The sequence below is a fragment of the Andrographis paniculata genome, unplaced genomic scaffold (genome assembly GCF_009805555.1).
Source record: "Andrographis paniculata isolate CXL003 unplaced genomic scaffold, ASM980555v1 Contig75END, whole genome shotgun sequence".
Taxonomy (NCBI): domain Eukaryota; kingdom Viridiplantae; phylum Streptophyta; class Magnoliopsida; order Lamiales; family Acanthaceae; genus Andrographis; species Andrographis paniculata.
Genome location: NW_026137612.1, coordinates 2,345,916 through 2,371,567, shown reverse-complemented (window position 1 = coordinate 2,371,567; position 25,652 = coordinate 2,345,916). Strand labels below are relative to the sequence as shown.

Below are 25,652 nucleotides of genomic sequence, written 5' to 3'. Positions count from 1 at the left end.
TAATACAAATGAGTTTCTAATTACAAACATATTCGCATTTATGTAGATGGAGCGATATACATGTGAGAGCATTGGTCTTTGAGAAAAAAATAATAATAATAATATATAAAAAGAGAACATTTATAATTGAAGCAACAATACAGGTCAAGGAAACTTTTAAATATTCAGGAAAAAACATATCTTAAATATTCAGAGGAAAGTCAAACCTCTGGTTTCTTGTGTAGGAATGGATAGTAGGAGCCAGTCAACCTAATAGATTCCTTAGGATTTTCATTATCTTCCTTGTCCACATATGGCATTGCACTGTGGCGTACCAAATATTCCACAAATAACTCTCCTGCTGAACCAACCAAGTAACAGTGCGAAGCCATGACGACAATTAACTACAACCAGAGAAACAACAATGAAAGCATAAAAAACTATAAAGCAACTAAAATTTAGACTCAAACATGAGAATTTTCATGGAGACACTACCTCAGCAAGTGCTTTGCAAACAGCCAAATTACTCTCATCTAACAAATTTTTCACTGCTTCCACTAGAAGAGGCCTTTTAGTATGCCAAGCTTCAGACAATCTTCAAATGAAAATAATGAAAAGCGTATTAAAAGAAAAGGTGGGGCATTCTAACAAATGAAAAATATGGCAAAACCAACCTAGGCAAAAGATGCTTTAGCACTGAAAGTGCACCAAAAGTTAGAGGTTCTTCCTTCAACTTGCATTTCTGGAACACCAACAGATAACATTGTGAGACAACTATACTTTGAACTATCTCTTTCACAGTTTCTATTCCTTCTCAAATCATGTTCAGGTTTACTTTTTGTCAAGGATCACACTTTTGGAGATCTTAACCTCTTTGAGATAGTTCATAATTAATAGAGCTCATGTAAAAATAACTTGATGGAAATAATACACACATAGAGAAGGAAAGTGAACAAATCGTCTGGGTAAACCTGGCCAACCGTGAGAAAACAATGTTGAACTTTATTATAGGTCTGCAGCAACAAGATGATGAGATCAGCTATCGAAGAAAAAGTTCCCAGAATTAGATGTCAAATAGAAAACCAAGTACAAAAAAGAGAATGGTGAGAGAGAGAGAGATACCAGTGCTATACCAAACAAGGAAAATATAACTCTAGAAAGGCATCTCATCAAACTCCAAGCAAAGTTCTTCACAATATATAGATCATCCAATGTATAATAAGTATTAAAAACATAATTGAATTTTTTTTTTCCTTTTTTCTTCTTTTTTATTTTATTTTATTTTATTATTATTTTTTTTTTTTTTTTGTTGAAAAGAGATTATATATCATGATGAAAACAAAGAGCATAAAGGAGGAGATAGACTCTTAACAGACGAGGATAGGCAAGAAGTGTAAGTACATCAAGTTCTGTAGAGCAGACAGGGGAAATAAAAGTACATCATGTTCTGTAGGTAAGAGAAACATGTAAATATGGAAGCGTAAAACAGAACATTTAACCATCAGAAGGTAAGAGGAAATAGGAATAAATATTACAATTAATAGCATGAGGAAAATTGCCCAAAAGAAAAGAATTATCAACATGAGAATGCTAAATCATGGGATTGTAGGGAGACAATTCACAGAGATAATTAAGGATAACTGTACCCTGCAATTCTTTATTTTGAAACTCATAAACATCAAAAAATACAGATTCACCACAACCACACAACTCTACCTTCAGCCCAACTGAAAAATCTGAATGCTGCTTGCTGTCATTATTGATGCAAACCACGGGAAGAAGTGTTGATAATATGACAGTAAGATCCTGAAAAGTTTGAATGTACATCCATGACATCTAGAAGGAAATAAATGGATGTAATTTGATTTGATAAATCAAGCAATAACAGAAAACTCTCCGAGGAATATGTTACTCTTTCGCAAAACTATGTACAACACTGAGGCACGCAGGTGTAACATTCTTTTGCCAAGTGCAGAAACTTATAGTGCTAACCATGGTAAAACCATCATAAGGGTCGAAATTATAAATTGATAAGAGTGAAGTGTGTTGCTTCTGGATAAGCCCATACATTAACCACTAAGAAGGAACAAAATCTCTAAGCCTACTATTAAACATAATTAGGTACACCATTTTTTTACACATTTTAGTTTGTCCAAAGCAATTTTATATCATCAATCAAGGAATTAGTATAATTAATTTGCGCAAACCTCTTCCTTTCAAATTTCAACAGAATGCTTCCAAGATTTTACTTCTGTGCATTGTAAGGAGGAGAATTAAAAAACTATATTGTTAAAAAAAGATTAAAGTGTACCTCATTCAATCAGAGCAATAATTACATTTAAGAAATTATACATCATATTTAGCCGGTAGCTAAGCGACAATAACATCAAAAAGAAACAGCCACATTTAGAGAGCTCAACAGACAACATATCAGAAAGCTCAAAGAAGAAAGAAAATGAAAGTCTCAATTTCTATGCATAATATTGACAGCAAGCACATACAAAACAACCTTAACTTCAGGAATTCTTAGCAAGATTCAGACAATATTTACCAACCTCAAAATCCAGCAAAGGTGGACCGCTTTCTGAAAGTAATGAAGCATTCAAGAGATTGTGGAGACTAAATGTAGCCACATAAGCAGCATCCTGGTCTTTCTTATACCTATATAGTCAAGAAAAAGGGATGACACTATGACAGAAAAAGTATAATAAATTCAGATCAGTCTGGGACATGCAATCACAAATTTAAAGACTAGTGAACATAGTGCCTTGAATATTTTAGTTGCAAACATGCATTAGAAGAAATTGAAAAAGCTTACAATCCTAAAATAGTTGGAACAAGTCTTGACAAAGCCGACTTCAGCTGTGTCCGGGTAATGAGACCAACCATCTGACCTAGAGCCTCAACAGTAGACACCCGGACCTACATAAACAGAAATATAAGCACACAGTAAATATACCAGGAACTGTCACTGCACATCCAAATGATGGAATAACAAGAAATAATGTTTTATAGACCTTGCAAGTCATTCTCTTTGTGATCTAGGCTCAACGGTGATAAGTGTCCTTTAGACTGAATGGTTCCCATAAAATTTCAGAACGTTTTGAATAGGGTAAAAGCTAAGAAGCCATTTTATTTGAAAATCATTATTACATGGGCAATCAAAACATGAAAAGAACAATTATAAGTTACATTCCAGTTCACAAAAGGCTGAGTTGCAAGGTTGAGATCATTTGTTATGACTTCTCAGTTAATCAATATTTCATCCATCAAGAGTTGGATAAGATAAAAGAAAGGACAATGTCATAATTTTCCCAAGCTTTAACCCTCTGGAAGAAGTCACATTGGAGAGCAAGAATATAGCTAAGAAACCCATAACAACTAGTAATGTAATTTACTACCAAAAAATAAACTTGAGAAGCCATGATTCAAAGTACTAGAAATTTGAAATATTTCGGGCCAGGTTTTGTGGCCTGAAGAACCCATCCAGAACCCGCTTGTTTGCATCCCTAGGTGCCCAAGGGCATTCCAATCTCATTGTTTGGCTTTAATTTATTGTATTTCCCCCTGTATCTTGTTCCTTCTATTTCCTAATCTAATATGTCTCTTACCAAAAAAAATATATAGGACGATTCAAGATAAAATAAAAGACAAGTACAATTATGCAGTAAGTTTTTGACCTAGATATATAGAAAGGTTTAAGTCAAGAATCTAGATGAAGAAACTAATAACATATGAGAAAAATAAAAACCTTCAGATCTCGTGAATTTGCCCAAACTTTTAATAGAAGCTCAAATGCAGAGTTCAGGAAAGACCTGCACCAGATTGGCAAATTGAAATCAAAAGTAACAATCACTAGAAAATTCAAAGATCAAGTCATTCAATATCTGGAAAAAAGACAGCAAACATGTCTTACATAACATCACCATCAACAGCCGTGGAGAGTGGGAAATCAACACTGTATTGCCAACAGGCTTGACACCAGGATTTAAATGCTGTGAAAGCACAAATGTTTCCCTCAACATACATGTATCATAAAAATACAATATGCTATCTACATTGAAATGTCATGATGTGATTGAGATGGCATTTCTTTCAAGATTGAAGCATTGAGAATCATAATGATCATCCTAAAAAGACATCTATTGATGCTAGGCATTTGCATCAATAGACAGAAAATCAGAATATCATAAACCACAACCCATTGATAGCAGTTTAATCCTTACAATGAAGATAAGATTTTGCTTCCATTCCACTAAAGTTACATGTGGGGGATATCATCATCTCCCCTAGTCAACCTATCATCTTCATGCATTTTTTTTATATTTAATCGTGTCAGAAATAATGTACGGGTGTGTTTACTTGTGAGATTTTCGTTTTGAATAGGAAAATTTTGAATGAAATAGTTGTTTGATATGATATAAATATGTATTGATGTGATATTTTGAATGTAAAATTAAATTTAGTGTAATATAATTAAAAAAAAAAAATTAGATATTTGATTTGATGTTTTGGGTGAAAAGAAGATTGAAATAGTAAAATCATTCCAAAATCCCTCAAGTAGACACACCCCCGTAGTTCGCATGTCAGATGCAGTCTACTAAAACATCATATGTATTGAACTTAACACAACTAGCCACATTTTAAAAGCGTAAATACAACACCAATACAAAAATGTAGAAGTACCATTTGCAAAGATTGGCCGGTGGACATCTTTCACATTTCCAAGAATAGGCAGAACTCTTGCAAGTATGCCTTTCAGGCGTGGAGCAAACTGAATAGCTTCAGAAAAGAAAGGGCACTAATAAACCAGTACAAAAAAATAAATTTGGAAATATACACCTTTCTAATGAAGTAACTGAATTCTAGCATACCATCAGATGAGGCAAAATCAGCAAGTATTTGAACCATTGCTGGGAAAGCTGAATTAGATCCAGAAAGATGTAGAAATATTTCCTCCATCATCTGAAAAACAACTATAAAAATTAATGCTTCTTGTGACACTAAAACTTCCCCCATCATTTGAAAAGCAACTATGAAAATTAATGCTTCTTTTGAACAAAAAATATCACAAAACTCTGCATTTTATTTTAATTATATCAACATAAAAAATCAAAAGAATGTGTCGCTGAGTAATTCTCTATGTCACTACTTGAAAGCAAGCAATGACAAAGATTATGTTAATCTTTGTCCTTGTACTTGATATGCTCTGGGATATACTGGGTAATCAAAATTTTGGTGGGGTTTTTCCCTGAGTTTTTTTTTTTTTTTTTTTTTTATGTTTTGTGTGTGTGTGTGTGCTCTTTTTCCATAAACTATTTACGTCTACTCACTTCTCGATGTAATTGTTCCTAACAATCTATTTCAAAGATATGGTGAATAGAATAGAATAGTATAAAAGTAATGACATGTACTTCATCTCTGAAATATGTACAACTGTGGCATACTTACAAGATCTGGCAGGTGCAAACCTAAAGCAACAAGTACACCAAATGCAGCCCTTTGCCAATCACCATTAAATTCCTACCACAGATAGACTTAGTAAGATAAGTAGAGTATCATTAAATAGAAGTAAAACGAGATAATCAAAGTAACAAAGCAAGAAACTTATTCATTAAATGACAAAATAGAGGAGAATACCACAAAAAACATACCTTGGTTGAGATGATCTCAGCCGTGGCTATTTTGGCAAGTTTTGTCATAAACTGAGGATCAACATCATCTTTATCTAATGCCCGAATTGCCACAGCCATAACTTGAAATAAACCTGCTATGTTCCCAAATTTCTGAAAACAGGAAATATCATATTAGTCCGTGGCTCGTGACTATAACACTTGATAACATATGTTATAAAGGTGTCGAAAACATGGCATTACCCTTCTGCCACCCCGCGAAACAGTCGAACAACAGTCAAGAACAAGGAGGGGATTCCTAGAAACAAGAATTGAATTAACTTATACTTCAAACTGAACAAGCATTCAAACAGACTTATTCAAAAAACTCAATTCAGACTAGGGTGTGTTCACCCAACAATTTTTTTCAATCGTCTTTTAGATTAATATTATAGAAAAATACAATATATATATACTCTATCCACTAAAAAAGATTAACATTTCAACGCAAAATATCATTTTTTATATTACTATACCTCACATCAAAAACACCTCAAACTCAAAACACAAAACAAACACATCCTAGGGTTTCTAGAGATTATCATTGACCAATCACACTTGTCTAACTAAAAACTCAAGAGAATTTATGGAAGCAATTGCAACTTCGACCCGCAAAGTTGAATTCTATATCAAGAACCAAATATCCATAAAAAAAACTAGGCTTTTCCGCAAGTTCCACCAAATTGGGGTAAATCAGGAGTCAAATTTACATATAAGCAACGTCTTTGAGGGTAGCAGCCGAGGCTTCCCTAACCACCGAGGAATCATCCGCCAGGGACGAGACAAGAACTTGAACGGCCTCTGAATAAAAAAATCAAACAAAAACAAAAAAGCGCTTTAATAGAGTACGAGAAACCGATAATGTTGTGCTGTTGTGGAATAAAGCAGCTTTCCTTACCTGGAGCAGGTATGGAACTGCCGGAACTCGAAGAAGCCATTGACGATAATACGAAGAAGACAGAGACCGGTGGTATAATTCATCAATCGATGACGAAGAAAGTACCGACAAACTCAGAGATCAATCTTGCTGGAATGGGTTTAGTAATAATTCCCCACTTCAACATTTAGCCATGGACCCCAAACCTTTCGTTTTTAATTTCCTCTATGTATCACGATCATTCCTACAATCTACTCCTCTTGCTTACGAAATATGGCTCAATTTTCCACTTGTTTACAGCTGATCAACAATCTACTTTTAATAGCAAAATCAATCGAAGTTAAAATTTTACGCTGTAAAGAGGCGTAGATCGGTGGCAGGCCGTCGGCCGAGCTAGCAAGAGCTACGATGGTGCCTAGGTCTGATTTTATTTTGATTTTTTTATTATTCCAATATTTTACAATAATACTAGTCTACAGCACGCATCTGCTAAAATGTTCCCTGGTTTTAGGAACAATGGAATTAGTGATATTTAAGATAATTATACTCTTATGTCCATTTGACAGTGGTTGTTTTGAATTTTTGTAATAGTGTAATAAGGAATAATATTTTATTAGGTAATAAAGATATGTAACAGATTTTAACCTTTTTTATTTTATAGAAAAAATAATTGTATAAGTAATTATTAGGTAATAAAGATATGTAATAGATTTTAAACTTTTTTATTTTATAGAAAAAATAATTGTATATATAATTATATATATTTTTAATTTAAGTAAAAGTGAAAATATTTTGGTATTAACTTATTATTTTTATCAAAAAAATGAAATGATAGTTTTGAGTGACATGAACGAAAATAGTAGATGAGAACTTTGAAATAAGACAGAGAAAATATTTTTTTAGTTAATAATAATGAATTATAATATTATTTTAAAATGTGTTTTATATTTTATTTTGGAGTTAAATTTTTAATATGAAGAATAAGAAAAGATAAATAATATAAAAATAATGAGTGTGTAATAGGAACGGTTAGGGTGTTGAATTGAAAAATTGTTAATTTTTCAAATCAGCACCGTGTTATATACAAACAGTCTTATTATACATAGTATAATAATGGCATATCATGTTGCTTCATAATGATAGTGTGTTGTATACAGTATATGGTGTGCTGAAATTAATTAGTATTTGTGTTGTATAAAACTATAATATGGGTTGTCAGTTCATGTGTTATATTTGTATTATTGGTTCATAATTATAAATGTGTTGTATAACAGTATGTAGTATGTTGAAAAAGTATGGATTGTGGTGTATAAGACTATAACATGTGTTGTTAGTTAGTGTTATTAGTTCATGTGTTGTATTTGTAATAGAAAAATATGAAATAGACCGAAAATTTTATTAACGAAATCGAGTAAAAACACAAATATTATACTAGTTTTGGTTAGGCTCGGCCCCTAACCACCCGAAACAGTAAATCGACACACAAAAAATCACCTAACTAACGACTACACACTAACGACCGGCCCGAAATACACAACTCGCGCACAAATCAACCCCCACAAATCAATACAAGGCGAAACAAAAGAAAATACAAACGCCTACAAGTCAAACGAGCCCTTTGCGGCTACGAACAACAACCGGGGGGGTGAAACACCACGCCAAAAAACCTCCACAAGTTACAGGAGGAAGCGCCTCCGAGAACCGCCGTGAAACCACCGAAATAGTCACCGGGAAAGGCAAACAGAGAGGTCGAGAGAGGGGTGAGCTAGAGAAGATGAGGTTTAGAGAGAGAGGGATGAGATTGGATAATTATAGATGAACTCTCTCTCTTCATATATGTACTCAAGGTAATAAGAGACGGACGGCCAGGATGTAGATCCACAATGGACGGCCACGATCGAGTCTAGGCAAGAAGACGCGGATCCAAAGCGGAGCGGGTCAGAGATCGCAGGTCAGATCCGGGTCACGGGTCAGGTAAGTATGAATGCGGTTCAGGGTGGCGGTCGCGGGTGCGGGTCGTGGATCGGGGCCAGGGTCTAAATTGGGCTGCATAATTAGGTGTGTGTGTGTGTTTATATTGGGGTGGATCTAATTGGATCAAAAAATCCAACAAATCGTCCACCTGATTTTTTGTCCGAGTAAATAGGGGTTTATCATCGCCCATATATTTGTCTGCATACAAGAAGAAACCACATAATGTTAGTAAAACATTAATTTAGCCTACCTACTACTCTAAGTAGTACAATGCTAATCAAAGGTATCACAATGTATGTATTTCATACAAGATACAAATTTATTTGCAGTCAAAACTTTAGTACCCATATCCGATGGGTTATATTCAGATGAAATTTTCTCTAATTTTAAAATTCCTTTAGATACAATATCACATATAAAATGAAAACGTACGTTAATATGTTTGGTTCTATCATGAAATACAGGGTTTTTGCACAATTGAATTCCCGACTGACTATTTGAAAAAACAGTAATAATATGTTGTAAATAACCTAATTCACTGATTAACCCTTTTAACCACAATGCCTCTTTTAAAGCTTCAGTTATTGCAACATATTCAGATTCTGTTGTGGATAGTGCTACAATATGTTGCAATTGAGATTTCCAACTTATACAAGTTCCACATAAAGTAAAAATATAAAAAGTTGTACTTTTTCTATTATCTCTATCATTTGCATAATTTGAATCCACAAAACCCTCTAATTTAATATTTTTAGTATATTTTCCAAACACAAGACCAACATTTATTGTACCAACTAAGTATCTAAACACCCAATGCATGTCAATGTTCTAAATCCGGATTCGGCATATACCTACTTAAACAACTAATAGCATAAGCTAAATCTGGCCTAGGAACATAAACAGATTTAGCATCACTCATAGAAAATTTCTTAAGTATTTTCGAAATATAAGTAGACTGATTTAAAAACAGTCTTGAATTTTTTCTATCTCTAGTGCAACACATTCCTAAAATTACTTTAGCATCACCCAACAGTTTCATGTCAAAATTATCACATGAGCACTTAGTCACGTGACCAATAGGTTTTAAACATTGACTAATGATCAACATATCATCTACAAAAATGAGAAGAAAAATAGGTTGGTCTTTAACAGTTTTAAAATACAAACAATAATCAAATTTGCTTTTAATAAAATCAAAATTTTTCATACAATTATCAAATTTGATATTCCATTGTCTAGGTGACTATTTTAAACCACCATATAAAGATTTATTTAACAAACAAACATAATTCATTTTATTTTTATCAATAAAACCTTCAGGTTGTTTTATATAAATCTTCTCATTTAATTCACCATGTAAAAAAGTTGTTTTAACATCTAATTGTTTTAGCTCTCAATCATAAAATGCAACTAGAGCTTACATGATTCTAACAGTGGTAAATTTGACAACAGGTGAAAAATTTCATTATAATATATTCCTTCCTTTTGGATAAAACCCTTAGCTACTAATCTAGCCTTAAACCTAATTCCACTATCTTCTTGTTTAACTTTATAAATCTATTTACAATCAACAAGAGAACAATTAAGAGGTTTAGGAACCAAACACCAAGTCTTATTATCATATAATGAATCCATTTCTTCTTTCATTGCTTTTACCCACTGATTTTTATTTTCAAAATTTATGGCCTCCATAAAAGTCTTAGGTTCATTACCATCTAAATTCCCAAATACACTAAAAGCCAAAGAAGATAAATCAAAATCACCAAGCCTAGACCTTAAATTTTCAATATCAATTTCAGATTTATCCAAAACAGATTGTTCAACATTTTAACAAGACATCTCATTTTCATTGAAAACATCTCTACTAATAACAGTTTTAAAACCGGGTCTAGACCTTAACCATGATCTATAACCTTTAACTCCTTCCGGATAACCCAAGAAAAAACATTTTTCAACTCTAGGGTCTAATTTGTCATTATTAACATGTATAAAAGTAGAACACCCAAAAACCCAAATATTTGAAAAATCAATTATCCTACAAGTCCACTTAAATTCAGGACAGTCGCCATTCAGAGGAATAGAGGGTGATCTATTGACTATATAAGCTGCTATCATAACAGCTTCCCCCCAAAATTTTTTAGATAACCCGGATGAAGCCAAAAGGCTTTGAACTCTCTCCAAGAGAATCCGGTTCATCCTTTCAGCCACCCCATTTTGTTGGGGTGTATGGGGGACAGTCCTATGTCTATTTATACTATTTTCTTGACAAAAAATATCAAACCAGGAATTGAGAAATTCTAAACCATTATCAGTTCTAAGATATTTAATTTTCTTTGTTGTTTGATTTTCAATTTTAATTTTCCAATTTTTGAAAACATCAAACACATCAGATTTATTTTTCATAAGAAATACCCAGGTTTTTCTTGAAAAATCGTCAATAATGGATAAAAAATATCTAGACCCATCATGTGTGGGCTCACTAGTTGGGCCCCACACATCAACATGCAAATAATCCAACACAGATTTAGACAAATCACGTTTTTCACTAGGGGATGGAGAAATTGGACCCTATGGTGTTTACCATACACACAATTATCACAAAAGGACACTGGATTAAATTTTACATTTCCTAAGGATCCAATTTTATGTAAAATTTATAATCCCTTATTACTTAAGTGTCCTAATCTCTTATGCCACAAATCACTATTCTCTTTAATAAAATTTATTGTGTTTACAGGCATATTAATTGGTTCAGCACAAGTAACGTATAGATTATTACGTTTTACAACTTTAAACACAACTAAAGATCTCTTAGTAATTTTCATACAATCATTTCCCCACTTTTCCTGTAATTCTAAATCTGATAGTGAAGCACATGATAGCATATTATTTGATAAATCAGATACATGTCTCACATTATTTAATTTTAACACAAAACCAGTGCTAAATTTCAAATTTACACTACCTATTCCAAGCACATTAGAAACGCTATTATCAGCCATGGAAACAGTGCAATTTTCTAAAGTTTTTCATTCACAAAAAATCGATTTTAATGGAGTCATATGGTAAGTGCGTCTAGAATCAATAAGCCATTCATTCATACATACATTGTTCATATTCAAGCAATCGACAGTAACAGTAAACACATCACAACAATTTTTATCAAGTAATGTCATATTTGCTAACTCACTAACATGCTGTTGGCTACCATTATTATTACTGTTTGTAACATTATTGTTCTTTCTTTTAGGGCACTCACGTATAAAATGGTTAGGATCACCACAATTATAGCATCTTTTACCCCCTTTATTTGGAGTTATAGACCTACTATTTCCTCTACTTTTAGATCTATATTTATTTCTATTATTCTGGTTTTTATTACTATTATTATCATTTCTAGAATTACCCTTTTTATTTGATCTAAAAGGAGACCTACCTCTAGTATACATGACTTCACCCTTATTGGACTTATGTATTTGTAAATCTAACTCTTTAGATTTTAACCCATTAATAACTACATCTAATGTTACATAATCACATCCATATTTAATAGCAGATTTTACATCTATGTATGAATTAGAAATTGCATTTAACAAAACTATAGCACTATAATCATCAATACTTTTATCACCAGTAAGTTTTATATCTTGTATTAATTTTGAAAAACTATCCAGATTTTCATCAATTGATTTTGACAAATCAAGTTTAAAACTGAAATTTTTTTCTAACAAATATAATCTACTAGGAAGTGAGGTTTGAATGTATAGTTCATCCAATTTATTCCATAATTCCAAAGCAGATTCTTGCTTACCTACTTTCCTAATTACATGATCTGTTAAATTGAGTATTATAATAGAGTGAGCCATTTCATCTAACTCAGCCCTCCTTTCTAAAGGAACTTGAGCTACATGATCCGGTTCAATTGATCTAATTATTCTTTGAGTGACTAAAATGCTTCTCATTTTTTGTTTCCAAATTGCAAAATCCATTTCTCCATCAAAGGGCAGTATAGTAAAACTCGAGCTACCAGCCATTTTTTTTTAATAAAAGCAGATTTTTTTTAAAAAAAAATATAATGACAGGTTCTGTTTTTCTTTTATCGAAAAATTTTTTTCAGAAAATTATTATTTAATTTTCACACCAAAAACAGATTATTCTGCAAGTAAATATCACGAAAAAACAAGCAATCACATATTATAACAAATAATTAAGCAATCACAGCAAGCTATTTAAGCAATCAAAAAATATAACATATCTATTACAACATTCACTCGTGACTATTCAACCGAGGTACTCGAGAATCACTCACAAAGTGAGGATCGGAGTTTAGTAAACTTGGTTTCCCAATAGCCTTTACAGTTTTATTTTTGGGCGCAAAAATTAAATGCAGAATTTAAACAATCATCCAAAAACAGTAAATTTTGTGAGTTTAAGGGATTACCCTCGTAGCACAACAACAAACAATTTAAATTCCAAAAAAATAGTAGAAACGAAAAAACCTATTCTCTTTTAAAGAAAATAGGGGTTAGCCAAACTTTACAAAATTCACAAAAACAAAAAACAAACTCAATATTTTGTTTCTCTTCTAACAAATTGTTAGAATCCCCGAAACTGATTGTGATTTCACAATGTCGACTCAAAGAACAAACGCAAAATGACAAGGCGTAAAGATTTAAAGCTTTCAAACGAGAGCACATCGTATGCTGCAGTGTGTTGTCAGCAACATTCAGCATTGTGGTCGCTGCCATGTGTAATATATTAATATTTTTTTAATATATATTGGATATTTTTTTAAAAGAAAAAACCATTATTATTTTTTATATAATTAATAATATTGATAATTTTAAAATAAATTTAATATATATAATTAAAAAATTTAAAAATATATATTTAAATACTTTAAAGTTTATATCACAATGAAAAATATATGCAATACGAATACAAATTCTTATTATATAAGTAAATAAAAATAAGCTTATTTATTTATAATTTACAGTTTTTAATGTAGATAAAAATAGTTATTTTTTAGGAGAGATGAAAATAAGGAGTTTTTTTAGACAGTGCTATATTTGTTAAATATATTTTGATTTAGTAACTTTTATGTAAAATAAAAATGTATCAATTATTATAAAACCGATAAAAATAAACAATGTGTCAATTAAAATATGACAAATGAAGCATAAATTATATCATATGAGGGTAAATATACACGTTTTTTTGTCATTTCTATTTATATTCGTGTCAACTATTATCCTTATATTATTAAAATGTTGCTTTTAATCCATTTTGTTTTTATTTGTTTCAATGTTAGTCTCTTTCTTTATAAAATGATAATTTTGGATCTTTTATCAATTAATATAACTCAAATTTGTTCATAATTATCATTTCTTTAAAAATTCATAAATATATTTATTATAGGTATTGTCACCTAAGCATTTCACTTTTTTTCTTTTTTGTTTGACATCTAAATTTATCCTAGTTTTTTTAGTAAAAAGATACTATTTTTTTTTCTTTACTCTAAAAAGTAAATTTTCTTGTATTTTTATCTATTTTTTTTAAAACTCATGTCCGATCAAACGAGCACATAATTGTACGATGGAGAGAGTATTTTATAAAAATTACTCTCCTAAGCGTACCTATCAACAAAAAATATATATCACCACATTTAATATTTTATTTTTATCTAAAAAAAAATTATTTTTTGTTTTCATACACCAACAACTTAATAAGACAAACAACTTGCAACTATATTATTTAGACTAATGGTTTTTAAATTTAGTGTTTAAATTTATTTTTAAACAACTTCTTTGAAATAAAATATTTTTGTTGAGATGTTTGAAAAAAAATAATATAAATTAATTTAAATAATAAAAATAATAAAATTTTTGGATGAAAATCATATACTGTATGGTCGTAAAAAAATAAGCTCAAATTTTTTTGCACAAGTTTTAATGGGTTGCATATATTTTTTTTACGTTATATTTTATAATAAAATATAATATGATTTTTAATTATAAATGAAAATAATTAGATTTTTAGATGATAAAAAAAAAGAAGGTACTCAGATGTTTTGTTTTGGGTTTTTATATGTTTTATATGAGATTTGAAAAATTATGCATGTAATATCAAAATAAAAAATGTGTGTAATATATTATTTTTTGGAAAAAATGTGTTGAAATTTTTTCAGGAGGAGTAATAATTATATTTATTCAGTTTAAGAGGAAGCAATTATTAATTAAGGACTACTAAAACTATTTAAATTAATAAATGATCAAAATTATCATTTTAAAATAAAGAGACTAAACTTGAAACAATAGTTAATAAAAATAATCAAAATTGTCATTTTAAAAATAAAAAGACTAAAATTGATATATTAGTGAATAAAATAGATCAACTATATATTTTACCCTACCATATTATTTTAAAATATAAAAATATTGTTATTAAATATAAGTTATATAACATACAAATTATAATAATTATCATTTTGAACGATTTTTTAGTTTATTTAATAATTTCTAATTGTTCAACCAATCAAAAAATAAATAACTAATTACGGTATTTAATAAATAAATTTAGCTATCATTTCCGGCATCAAAATCCTCCATTTAAGATTTCTTACTCCCTCGCTTCCCACAAATGAATTAATGAAATATGGAAGAAAAAGAGTATATGCAGAATTAAGATTTATATATATATATATTTTAACTATAACCACTATTATTTATAATATTTTTTTAAAAAAATAAAAATAATATTTAAACTTAAATTTTATCCTGATATTCTTTATTTTAATTTGTTGTTATACTCGCACTATTTGTTAATAAACTATTTATTTTTTCATGTTGGTACGTCTCATAATAAAATATTCAATTTTATTTAGTAATGGTACTATTTACTTAATATTAAAAAAATTCTTACAATTTATAATATATTATACAAATGTCATTAGTTTTATATTATACAATACTAATAAAGTTGTTTTAGTCTTTTTCTACTTGATTCTTACTATATATATCATATAATACTAATATAAATAAAACTTCGTGCAAAAAATAAATGAATATCTACTTAAGGGACAGATGGAGTATTATTTTATTATAAACATATATATATATATGCTCTTTATGTCCCATTTTAAATAATATATTTGATTCGTGACACGCTATTTAGGATAAGAATTTTAAATTAATAATTATAAATTATGATATTATTTTTATATATGTGGTCTTGTTAATAATTTTAGACTAAGAATTAATATATAATTTAAAAAATTAGAATTTGTATTTAAATATTTAAAAAAATTATATTTCAATAAAATATACCTCTTTCGTCTCAGTTAATTTGTCTCCTTTAGTTTAGGCATGAAATTTTAGTTATTGTGTAATTAGTATGTAATTAAGAAGTTATTCGTGAAAATAATTATAATTTACTAAAATTATTATGAATTAAGATTAAGAAAACTAAATAGTTTAATTAAAATAAAAAAATTATAAATTATGAATTTTAAAATGTGATTAAAGTGCATAGTTATATTTTCAAAAAATAAATGGACAAATTATGCGAGACGAACAAAAATAGAAAGAGTTGATAAATTAGGTGAGACGGAGGGAGTATGTAATATGGATATCATTGGTAGATAATAAAATTTTGGGTAAACTGTTTTTTTAATCCCGTAAGTGGACCCCTTTATCATTTTAGTCCCGTAAGTGGAGCCTATCGCAAACTAGTCCCATAAGTGAAAAATTTTCGCTATTTTAGTCCTCCGGCGCCGGAGATGCTCGCGTGGCTCGCCGGAGGTGACGTGTCCGCCAGGTGTCACTGACCTGACGGTCACGTGGATTTTTTTATTTTTTTCATTTTTTTAAAATTTTTTAAAACTTTTTTAAAACTTATTTTTAATTTATTTTAAATTTTATTTGTATTTTTTTATTTTTTTATTTGGTACAATTAAAAAAAATTATAAAAATTATAAAAAATGAAAAAAAAAAAAAAATCCACGTGTCCGTCAGATGTCGCTGACCTGGCGGGACACCTGGCGGACACGTCACCTCCGGCGAGCCACACGGGCGTCTCCGGCGCCGGAGGACTAAAATAGCGAAATTTTTTCACTTATGGGACTAATTTGCGACAGGCTCCACTTACATGACTAAAAAGATAAAGGGGTCCAGTTACGGGACTAAAAAAACAGTTTATCCTAAAATTTTTATATAATACAAATAAATAAAAAAATTATTTATTTGTTTGTACTCTAGTTGAGTGCAACGACGTTGCTTTTCGTACCCTCGGCATGCCTTTAGGCATCAGTCCGTCAACCATTTCCTGCATACCTACATTTTTGTGCTCATCAAACATCAACGAAGTTTTATATAGCCAACCCACATACAACCCGCTCCACCAATCATCCCCGCACACCATAGACACCTCTTGTTGTGGCTTGTATAATTTTTTTGCCCCACGATCATCCTTAACATGGTTCTTCTGTCACAAACAAAGTTCAGCCACCCTAGCTTACCGGCACCATTGAGCGTATTCCCTCCTCAAAGAGCACTCACTTTTGAAATGTCCAGCTCCATTAGGACATGATAAACTCTGATGTGCCACTGGCATGCTCTCCTGCAGAGCATACTCAACTCGTTCGCTTTGATCACCATCATCGTCAAAGTCCGCTCTGGTATCATACGTAATATGCCCGAAATTGACACGTCCGATGCCTAGGCCCCGCCCGTTCGGAGGCCTAGACCAGTCGTCCTCTGTGCGCAACAAATCTAAGTATACCATATAGTATGAAGAATAACACGGAACAAGTATATACACCAAGACATATGTCATCAATCGAAAGATTAACAATAAAGTAAAAAAAAAAAAAAAAAGATTAACAATAAAGTAATTTTATAAAAAAATAAGAAAAGTTTGGAATGTTGATAAATTATTTACTTATTGAAAAAAGAGGTACATATAAAAGTGTCTTATGTGGGTTCTACATGATTGATGACGTTATATGTTATAAAATTAATTAATTCAATTTATAATGTTAAGTGTATTTTGAATTAGTAATTTTTTTTTTTAAAAAAATATTATTTGTTATGGACCGACTAAAATAAAAAAATATTATTTGTTATGAGACGGTGAGAGTATTATTTTTTAATAATTATACTCAAATACTATTTAAATATAATTTTATAATTAAAATATTATATAAACTACTTAAATGTAATCTTTATATAATATTTAATTCAATTTTTTAAAATTTCAATATAATTTAATATTTTATAAATGAATAATAATTTTACAAAACATTATAAGAAAACATAATAATAATTAATAGGCAATAAATCTCCTTCTCATGGGAACACCCATTAGCAAAGTGCTCGTTCAATTTCAGTTGTTAATCGGATTTGATATGAAATCAACAGAGTAGGTTAAATAAGTATTAGATTGTCTTTTCTTCTAATTTATTTTGTCCAATTCAGCTGTCTCCTAGTGCAATTATTTGCAGCATCTTCATGTTATTGTTCATGCCACTGTTGTTGTCCCTACCACCATCGTTGCCGATATTGTTGACGCCGCCGCCGCTGTCCAGATGGTGATCTCCATTCTCCAAGAGAGTTTGTAGGTTTGGTTGATGAGTGAAAAAGGAATGATGGTGGATGGCAGATCATTGGTGTTGAGCAACGTGATGATAGATGACAACTTTATTATTCTAGTAGTATGAGAGGATTGAGCGAAAGGCGGCGACGATGGTGGAAGAAGGGTGGTGATGGTGATCGGAAGAGTAGTGGGAAAGTCTGCGTCAACAATTGATGTTGTGCTGAATAATATGTATAAGATGATCCCCATGCACATATAAATGGTGAAATCAATAAAACAAAATGTTGCTTTATTTTTATTAACAATAATCTGAGTATTTTTATACAACAATGAGTGTAGAATTTTTTCTAATCTTAATCCTAACTATAAACCCCTATTATATACATACTAATCATAGAAATTATAAACATCATTTGATTTTGTGAATTCGATTGTATGTGAATAAATGGATCATATTATATTAGATGATGAAAAATATCAAACAATATATCACTACCCAAAAAAAGCAAATGGAACGGATGCGGCATGGCGCGGGAGCACAAAGTAACCAAATCCACATCAAAATAATATTAACAAAGAATTTGACACACAATACTGCGCCTTATTATTTTTTTATAAAATAAAATAATAATTATTTCAAAATAGGCGCCATTTTACACACCCTGATAAATTATTTTAAAAAATAAAAAGCGCCGGCCACTGTTAAAATATTTTATTAATGGTGCGTTTGACAATTAGTTGATAGCTTTTAGTTATGAGCTGATTCAATTAGCTGTTAGTTGTTAGTTGTTAGCTGATTCAATTAGCTGGTTTGACTAGCTGATTCAATTAGCGGTTTGTATTAAAAGTATTTGGTAAAACAACTGTTTGATATTGCTGTTTATACATAAAATGACTATTAAGGACATTGATATGTTATTTTTTAAAATATTTAATTTTGTTCATTTTGATTTGAAATTTATGAGAATTTTTGTTATTAATTATTGAAAATTATAATAATATTATAAAATATTTATTTTTATTTTTATTATTTAGATATGAGAAAATTAATTTTACTAAAACATTATAATTTTTATTGAAATTATATAAATATAAAATAATAAATCTTTTGTATATATATTTTTATTATGTTAATGATTGTTTTAATATATATAAATAAATTAATAACCTTTATTTTTTCTATTTGATTTAGTTTTAAAAATTTATATATTTTACAAATAAAATTAATTTATATATAATAATTAATAATAGTAATTATTTTAAATTTAAAAAAAATAAAAATATAATTTAATAAATTAAATATATTAAAAATAATTAATAAATACTGCTATAAAAATATATTTATATGTATAAAATAAATAATTAAGTTGTAAGGGTAAATAAAGAATAACCAAAATTAAGTTGCAAGGGTAGATGAGCTTTTCAGAAATTAGCTTTTCGGGTCCAAATTTTTTTTTTTTCAAAAAGCTAATTTACCAAACACCTAAATTAGCTTTTTAACTGGTCAAACAGTTAAAATTGTTCAATAAACTAAAAGCTCTTAAAAAAAAATGTTTTCCAAATACCCTCTAAATAAAAATAGAGGTGCAGTTATTTGCGCCTCCCTTATAAATTATTAAAAATAAAAATGAAGTGCGAATAGCTGCGCCTCAACTATAAAAATAATTTTAAAATAAAAGGTGTGAACTATATTTAAAATTTTAAATAAAAAATAGAGGTATGGACAACTGCACCATTGTTATAAATTCTTATTTTTAAGTAAAAAATTAGAAGTAAAGACAACTGCGCTTCTATTATAAATTATTATTTTTAAATAAAAATAGATGTGCGATTGTCCGCGCCTCTCCTATCAATTATTATTATTATTATTATTTAAAAAAAAGAGGCGCTTACTACCACGCTTTGTTATAAATTATTTATTAAAAATGAAAAATAGAGGCGCATACAACCGGGCCTCAACTATAAAAGTAATTTTAAAATAAAAAGCGTGAACTGTAAATTAATTTTAGGGAAAAAAATCAATTTTGGTCCAAATATAACTAAAATTTATCAATTTTGGTCATAATATAAAAAAAAATTCATCAATTTTGGTCATATTATTAACAATTTCAATTAATTTTGGTCATCTTATAAACAATTTCAATCAATTTTGGTCATATTATAAATAATTTCAATTAATTTTGGTCCTACTATTAAAAAATTAACGGAAATTTTTGACGTGGACATAACGGAGGTAACGCGACGGTTGACCTGGGAAGTACACGGCCATGTACAATTATATACGACCATGTATATTTCAGTGTATAATTATACATGACTATGTTGTTACACGACTATGTATAATTTTACACGGCCGTGTACATTTCTGTTTTAGTCTAAATTTTTTTTTGTTATATTTTTTTTTAAAAAAATATTTTGAATTTAAAATAGCTGATATAGTTAAAATGGACAAAATCAATAGTAATCATAATATAATTAAAATTTATCAATTTTAATCAAATATAAAAATTTATAAGATATACTCTTTTGAAAGGTTTTGTCAAAAATTTTATTATTCATAAAAAAAAATTCTCTTACAAATATCCAATTACACAACTATTTTTAAATTTTGTATATTATAGTAGTATTAAAAATTAATTTATTATTTTAATATAGTAATCGAATGCTTGTAACAAAATATTTTTTTATGGTAAATAGTAAAATTTTAGACATAATCTTCCAAAAAAACATACTCGATAAATATTTATATTTGAACTAAAATTGATACATTTTAATTATATTATGATTATTATTGTTTTTTTTTTTTTTCCATTTTAACTATATCAACTATTCTAAATTTTAAAAAAAAAATTTAAAAATATAACAAAAAATAAAATTTTAGACCGAAACATAAATATATACGGCCGTGTAGAATTATATATGGCCGTGTAATAACATAGTCATGTATAATTATATATTGAAATATACATGACCATGTAACAACATGGCCGTGTAGAATTGTACGTGACTATGTAACAACATGACCGTGTATAATTATACATTGAAATATATATGACCATGTAACAACATGGCCGTGTATAATTGTACATGGTCGTGTAGTTTCCAAGTCAGCTGTCACGCCAATTCCATTACGTCCACGTTAGCAATTTCTGTTAGTTTTTTAACGATAAGACCAAAATTGATTGAAATTGTTTATAATGAAATCAAAATTGATTGAAATTATTTATATTGGAACTAAAATTAATGAATTTTTTATATTGCGATCAAAATTGATAAATTATTTTTAAATAGCCTAATCTCTAAAAATAATTTTAAATTAAGACATGTGAATTATAAATTAATTTTTTAAATACAAAATAGAGACGCTAATAGTCGTGCCTTTGTTATATGTTATTTTTAAAAAATAAAAATAAAAGCGCGACATATTGCGTCTCTACTATAAATTATTTGTTAAAAGAAAAAAAAGCACGAATTACTGCACTGCGACTCAATTTTAAAATTAATTTGTAAAATAAAAAATACTCGGTAGTTCGTGTCTAGCCTCTATTATAAATTACTCCTTTCGTTCCACATACCATGTTCACGTTGCCGTTTCTGTCCGTCCCACGTATCATGTGATTTTTTTTTTTTGAAAATGATTATACACATTAATTTCATTTTAAACTTTTTAATTTTTTTTTAAATTTTAATTAAACTAATTAATTATTTTAATCTTAATTTATAATTATTTATATTATAGGATAATTATTTTCATTTTTATATTTTAAATTATCTATTAATTATACCTGGTGGTATCGACAGTATATCAGACACGGTATATTGGAAGGAGCTAGTATTTTTTAAATGCAAAAATTATTCGATCAAATAATACTCATTTTTAGGAAGCCCTAATTTCATTTTTTTTTTTCTCTCTGTAAATCGAATCTCTGGCTCTGTTCGCGCTCCGATGCTCAACTTGTGGTCGGAAATTTGGAAGGATGGTTGTTGTTCGCCAAGTTCAGATATATTTGCAGAAAGGAGAATTTCCTTGTAGGAAGCCCTATTTTCCTTGTCTTGCCTAAAATATTTTGAAGTTATTGGTATCTGAGCAAATAGTAATCTTCAGTATGCTGTCTATTTTATTTTGTGCATTTACTCATCGCTGGTTTCAGATATGCATTATACACAGGTTGATTGTATTTGGTAGCTTTTCTATCTATATATAGTAGTATATTTAGAATTCTTCACTGATTTCTGTTTTTTTAAGTGACTGTGGTGCGAATGCTATTTGCAGGGAAATGCTAGAAGGCTGTATGATAGGTAGTGGGAATGTGGGATAACAAGAGCTTGATTGTCAAACTTTTGAAAGTAGGATTTGCTCCGTGCTCTTGGGTGTAATCTTACTCCTACTTGTGACATATATAAATTCTGTTATCACAGGTGCTTCTGATATTTATTTTTGCCTTTGACTGTTTCTCTAGCTGAAACATGATATGCTCACATAATTTGTTCTTTGATGCAGCTTCAAATTTGCCACGGTTAACAGCCAATTTTGGTCTTTTTGCATGGTTTGGAGTGTTTTTAGCATCAGGTGGATTAATTCTCTTTCATAGATGTAGCAGGTACCTCACTCTCACAAACACAGACACATATATAGAGAGAGACAGAGCGAGATATTTTTTTTTTTTTATTTTATATCTTTTTGGGTGAAGGGGTTGTTTCTTGGCTGATAGATATTGTTTTATTGGGTCAATCTGACACGAGCAAAATAATTGCACAATGATTAAAAGTGTGAAATATGCAATAAGATTAATTCTCATTTGTTGCTTTCAGTTGCCTGATTCGTATCATCAAGGCAAACCATGTTAACTTAGACATTTTTCTTGTTATTGGCAACACTAATATCCATGCCTTTATTATGCTTTCACTTTAATAATGTTTGTAAATATTGTTGCGTTTATGTAATCATGGAACTAAAACTTGTTTGGACAATCCTTTTTTCATGATAGTTTATTTGCCAGTGTTTGGTTCTCCCATGCTAACCACTAAGATTTAATTAATTGTGTGTACTTGGATTGGTCCTCAAGCTAATTATGTAGCAATTATTTTGTATTTGTATCAAGGATCCCGGATATATCATGGGAAACATACATGATTCAGACAACATGAATTATCGTGTAAGTTTGTACCTGTTATTGGTTAAATAGGTCATCGAGATCTTCTTGTTGTTGCTTAATCTTTCATGGGTATTGTCTAGGAGCCATTGCTGAAAGCTCATATTAATAATCCAGCTTTGCTTGCCGGGATTTGGGCTTAGCTGTGCTCAACTTGCAAGGTACTATTACTATGCCTTATATCTTTGCTATGAGTATAAATTAAAGTTCCCTCTCTAGTATTTCTTTGTAAATAAGAAGTTTGCAATATCAGGTTGTTCGGCCACTCCTTACGAAGCACTGTTCTACCTCCGAGACGGTTGTGTTGAGCAATTAGATCATCATTGCCCATGGGTATCCAATTGCATTGTAAAGGTGCTTTTACACTTTACTTATTTATTTATTTTTCTTTTATGTACTTGTATAGTTGTATGAACTTTTCGTACTTATCATTAACACACACAAAAAAATTGATTTTAAATTTTCATAATCATCTTTGCTCACACACAAACGCTAACAAAGAATTACACAATCGTATGCCAGCTTGTCTAGTAACATATATATATATGTCAAGCATAGCCGTAACTACCAATTTTTATTGTCCATTCAGGTTTAGAAGAAAAAAAAAAAAATATTATTCATAGGTGCCACTCTCAATGCCAATATATTTATTATTTATTTATAATTTACTTTTTGATGCCGTTTTCGGCGCTAATATATTATATTATTTATTCTTTTTTGGCGCCGTTTTTGGCGTCAAAATATTTTCATTTATTTATTTTATTTTATAATGGCACTGCAATCCGTGATGAAATATAATTTATTTATTATTAATTATGTTTGAGACCATTTTCGGTGCCTATGATTATTTTTTTATTATTAGAAATGGCACCCCATTGTGTGTCTTTCTTTTATTTATGGTTCGGAAAGTGGCACCATGTATTTAATATTTTGGTTTGGAAACCGTTGCTAAACTGTTGGCACCGTGATTTAGCCACGGATTGGAACTGTGTCAATGACCGCGTCATTTAAGCATAAATGGTACGGTTTTGGCGCTGGGACGCCTCTTTTTCGGGTAGTGTATTGCCTATTGAATAATAAAATATTGTCACACATTTTAGAAAATATTGAATTTTGTATCGGACTGTATAATATAGTATGAAACTATCCCCATGCACACGCAAATGCTAAATTTAACTGAACAAGATGCCAATTTATTTTAATTAAGAATAATTTGAGTATTTTTATACAATAATGAATGCTGAATTTTTTATGGATCTTAATCTTGAGTGCAAACTCCTATTAGGTGCATACTTTATCAACAATATATTCTCTATTGAATATTAAAATGATGTCACACATTTTAGAGAATGTTGAGTTTTATATCGGATTGTATGATAAAATATGAAATGCTTATCATACACACGTAAATGCTAAATTCAACCGAACGTAATGCTCATTTATTTTAATCAACAATAATTTAGATTTTTTATACAAAAACGATCGGTAATACGTATTATTCAGATTCTTAACAGATGCAAACTCGATTCTAATAGTTTGGCTGCTCTCAAGATCTCGAAAAATTATGAAAACAATCATGTTATTGAGCAAAAGAGATGAAGTATCTGAAACTCCAATTTTTTCGATGTCTCCGTTGCTTTTTGAGTGATTGATTGATGTTGGAATAATGACATAGATTTTGCTCGTCTGTATCGATCTTATCCATTAATTTTGTTGGAAGATTCTGCTCTATTTTTTTTTGCGTGATGTTGAACATACGCGAGGAAGAATGAGGAAGGAGACAGAAGCGGTTGTATAAAGTAGGGTAATGTGAAAATTACTCTTATACCCGTTTTACTTTATTGACATATTTTATACTAGTTGTTAAATTGAATTTAACTTAGAGTACTTTTATGACATGAAATAATCAATCTTTTGATTCTCCTCCTGAAGCCAATTTTGGACATACAATTTATTTCTAATTGTAATTAAAATCTCATATTTACCAAGTTGTTTACATACGCTTCTAGTCAATTCAAGTGGCCAATATGCTATGTAAAACATATAGAAGATTCCACAATTGTGGATATCCAGGTCTTTCATATGTGGATGCACCTCAACTGAATATTCAACGTCTCACCGTGGGTCTAAAAACCTTTTTTGTAGCAATTTGAAAATACCTAAACTGTCTCTTAAAGGACAATAAAACTTTTGTCCATTCATCTACATCATTTAGGCTATTGAAGTATATATTTTCTTACGTATAACGGAGATAGAAAATAGAACCCAGTCCGAATGAAAAAAATAGGAAACATACTATAACAACATACAATATAACCATATCAACATTTCAGATTATACTAAATCATCATCTCAACTATCAAAACTCCTCATTTTTTATATACAATAAAAACATTGTCAGCCTTC

General features: G+C 29.7%; 1 protein-coding gene and 1 long non-coding RNA gene across 12 annotated transcripts in view; one reads left to right on the top strand and one right to left on the bottom strand.

Moving 5' to 3' along the window:
* LOC127266233 (protein SHOOT GRAVITROPISM 6) overlaps positions 1 to 6,936 on the bottom strand; it is a 42,059-nt gene extending 35,123 nt beyond the window's left edge. For 5 of the 8 annotated variants that reach the window (XM_051296408.1, XM_051296411.1, XM_051296409.1 and 2 more), the window contains exons 1-16: positions 6,550 to 6,936; positions 6,362 to 6,452; positions 5,856 to 5,910; positions 5,634 to 5,765; positions 5,431 to 5,502; positions 4,854 to 4,944; positions 4,666 to 4,761; positions 3,896 to 3,974; positions 3,731 to 3,794; positions 2,798 to 2,901; positions 2,535 to 2,640; positions 1,696 to 1,785; positions 915 to 992; positions 654 to 721; positions 475 to 574; positions 207 to 383 (exon numbers count right to left, since the gene is read on the bottom strand). In XM_051296408.1, coding sequence (XP_051152365.1) covers positions 207 to 383; positions 475 to 574; positions 654 to 721; positions 915 to 992; positions 1,696 to 1,785; positions 2,535 to 2,640; positions 2,798 to 2,901; positions 3,731 to 3,794; positions 3,896 to 3,974; positions 4,666 to 4,761; positions 4,854 to 4,944; positions 5,431 to 5,502; positions 5,634 to 5,765; positions 5,856 to 5,910; positions 6,362 to 6,452; positions 6,550 to 6,589 — 1,443 coding nt within the window. In that variant the 5' untranslated portion in view covers positions 6,590 to 6,936. The remainder of the gene's footprint in view (positions 1 to 206; positions 384 to 474; positions 575 to 653; positions 722 to 914; positions 993 to 1,695; positions 1,786 to 2,534; positions 2,641 to 2,797; positions 2,902 to 3,730; positions 3,795 to 3,895; positions 3,975 to 4,665; positions 4,762 to 4,853; positions 4,945 to 5,430; positions 5,503 to 5,633; positions 5,766 to 5,855; positions 5,911 to 6,361; positions 6,453 to 6,549) is intronic. The other 3 variants (XM_051296407.1, XM_051296404.1, XM_051296405.1) reach the window with 3 other exon arrangements.
* A 15,050-nt stretch (positions 6,937 to 21,986) lies between these two features.
* On the top strand, positions 21,987 to 25,031 carry LOC127266232 (uncharacterized). Of its 4 annotated transcripts, none has more exons than XR_007842104.1 (6): positions 21,987 to 22,122; positions 22,367 to 22,512; positions 22,595 to 22,694; positions 23,196 to 23,407; positions 23,500 to 23,600; positions 24,750 to 25,031. It is a non-coding gene; the product is annotated as an uncharacterized LOC127266232 (long non-coding RNA). The 4 variants fall into 4 exon arrangements; XR_007842103.1 differs by lacking the exon at positions 24,750 to 25,031 and having other exon boundaries at positions 23,196 to 23,249; positions 23,330 to 23,407; positions 23,500 to 23,602; XR_007842102.1 differs by lacking the exon at positions 24,750 to 25,031 and having other exon boundaries at positions 23,500 to 23,602.
* The last annotated feature ends 621 nt before the right edge of the window (positions 25,032 to 25,652 follow it).